Source organism: Gossypium hirsutum, chromosome A03, assembly GCF_007990345.1.
Source record: "Gossypium hirsutum isolate 1008001.06 chromosome A03, Gossypium_hirsutum_v2.1, whole genome shotgun sequence".
Classification (NCBI taxonomy): Eukaryota; Viridiplantae; Streptophyta; class Magnoliopsida; order Malvales; family Malvaceae; genus Gossypium; species Gossypium hirsutum.
In genome coordinates this window covers 110,615,598-110,617,748 of record NC_053426.1, presented here as the reverse complement: position 1 = coordinate 110,617,748, position 2,151 = coordinate 110,615,598, and the positions used below count along the sequence as shown (strand labels likewise).

The 2,151-nt window shown below is 37.1% G+C and overlaps 1 protein-coding gene across 2 annotated transcripts; it reads right to left on the bottom strand.

Annotated features, from left to right (window-relative positions):
• Positions 1-250: 250 nt before the first annotated feature.
• LOC107886954 (LOB domain-containing protein 38) lies at positions 251-1,240 on the bottom strand. Of its 2 annotated transcripts, none has more exons than XM_016811064.2 (2): positions 956-1,240; positions 251-863 (listed from the first exon to the last, which is right to left on the bottom strand). In XM_016811064.2, exons 1-2 carry the CDS (start codon positions 1,137-1,139, stop codon positions 397-399), a joined length of 651 nt encoding a protein of 216 aa, XP_016666553.2. In that variant the 5' UTR covers positions 1,140-1,240; the 3' UTR covers positions 251-396. The 2 variants fall into 2 exon arrangements, with proteins under 2 accessions (XP_016666553.2, XP_016666555.2); XM_016811066.2 differs by having other exon boundaries at positions 251-833.
• Between the last annotated feature and the right edge of the window lie 911 nt (positions 1,241-2,151).

Here is a 2,151-nt window from a genome sequence, read left to right as displayed (position 1 = left end):
CCTTTAATGCCATTCAATATAGTAGAATAAAAATGACTCTTTAGGGTAGCCAAAGGGCAATCTCACGTTCTAAGCTACCCCTTAAGATTGCCCCATGTTTTACAATTTCTTCTGTTCATATTTCACGATAGGAAGCAGTGCCCACTCACTTGCAACTCATGAACCATAAAAAGCATAAACGTTTCTCACTCACATCTTTCATTTTTTGGGAAATCAATGATGGCGCAAAGCAAAAATTATAATACGAAAATTATGGGAAATTCGAAATTTTATAAAATTTGATCGAACTTCATCCTTCATTGTCGAAAATAGAAACAAAAGATCATAGCTCATACAGGCGTTCAATTATAATCAAAATTACATAGACAAAATGTGAAGAAGAAGAAAAAAAAAATCTCAAATGAACAGTCTTAAAAGCTTTCTTTCACCGTCGGCGCCGCCGCTGACATTTGAACTATTACCATCTCCAGAAAACCGGCTTCCCAACGTCGTCGTTTCGGACTCTTCCGACGATGTAGATTCCCTTCTCCTTTTAACCGCTCTATCATCGTCGCCGATCGTCAAGCAGAGATTGAGATCAGATGCTTTACATTTAACAACGTCAACGAAACCTCCCGACTGGATACACGGTCCCCCACCACCGCCGCCGCCGCCAACACCGACCGTTTCTCCAACATCCTCAAAATCCGATCCTGAAACCCCACCACTAAATTCAGGCAACGGTTGCAACGTGCCGCCTTGGAGCACCGTTTGTACGGCCGACTGACAGACGTTCCAGTTCCCTGTCCATAACAACCCCACGGCTCCACTCACCGGATTAATTGCCCGTCCCACTGCTTCAAACAAAAGCGACTGAAATAAAGCTGCAAATATATATATATGTATACACACACATCAGGAAAAAAAAAATCAAACACCAAAACAAAAATCCAAAAAAAAGCCATTAAAAAATTACCAGGTCTTTGAGGACTAGCGACGGAGGAGAGAAATGACATAAGTCCGGCACGGCCAAAGAACTTAGCAACAAAAACGGTGGCATGTGCTTGAGCTTGTGGGTTCTCTATACATTGTAAGCTTTGTCTAAGCATACAATTTTCACTGCAACCTTTTCGAAGAATTCTACAGCCATTGCAGCTCATTTTGATAAACCTTGTACTTTTAGCATAAGAACAAGAAATGAGGCAGGTTTATTATGGTGTTTGAAAAGACTGGTAGGAAAAGAATAATTGAAGCCAATAATAAAAAGAGAAGCTAACTAGAGGAATATATAGAGTATATGTGGTTAACCATGGTTTACTTTTTTATTATTTGGATAGTTAACTATGGTTAAACTTGGGGGAATATGAGGTGTGGGGTTTTTGGGGGTTCCAAAGAAATTGGGTGAGAGAGAGAGGCGGCTCCGGGTCTCCGCGGAAGGAGAAGATTGGAGAGGTCCTAGGCAAGTTGGCAGAGCCGTTGGATTCTGTTTCGTGGATATCTATGATCGTTAGATTCTTTCCTTGTATATTTACTTGGCATTATTCATAATTTTTTTATTGGAGTTTTAGCTTTAGAACGATAAATGATTTAGTTTCATCTAATGTTTGATCTGGAAGTTTCATCTAATGATAAATGAATTTTAGAATAAATTACATCCAAATTTATTATTAAATATGGTTAATAAGCTCCGAGTGATAATTCGATGATTAATATAGTGGATTAATACTCATTAATAAATAAAATAATATATATTAATTTTAAGCCGATTTGACGGTCAATATTAGAGATCGGAGTATAAAAATATTTAGATTTTAATTTACAAATTCGTGACGTTCAACAACAGCGAGGTTAGAAATTTTTTTAAGGGCCCAAGATTAAGTTATATATTTACATGAAAACTAAAATACAATTTCACCGTTATATTAAGTAATATATTTCTTTGGGGGTCTAAAGAAGCAATTTCCCATTTTAGAGAGGTAAGGCCCTTGCCATCCCCTCCCTTTGTCCCTAAACCTTAATGTTCAAATTATTTCATGAAAAAAATATTGAGTTGTATAAGAGAAGGGGAAGAAAAATGAGAGCTTTTGATTCGTGCAAACAAATGTCATATAACAATAACTTTTATAGTCTGGTGATGACTTGAATGAAAATCTTTGAACAGAGTTCAATGAT

What these genes read in the sequence shown, in the direction of transcription:
- LOC107886954 (XM_016811064.2), bottom strand. Translation starts at nt 1,139, where the DNA reads ATGAGCTGCAATGGCTGTAGAATTCTTCGAAAAGGTTGCAGTGAAAAT. An exon ending in CGCTAGTCCTCAAAGACCTG is followed by an intron (nt 864 to 955) that starts GTAATTTTTTAA and finishes ATATATTTGCAG; the next exon opens with CTTTATTTCAGTCGCTTTTG.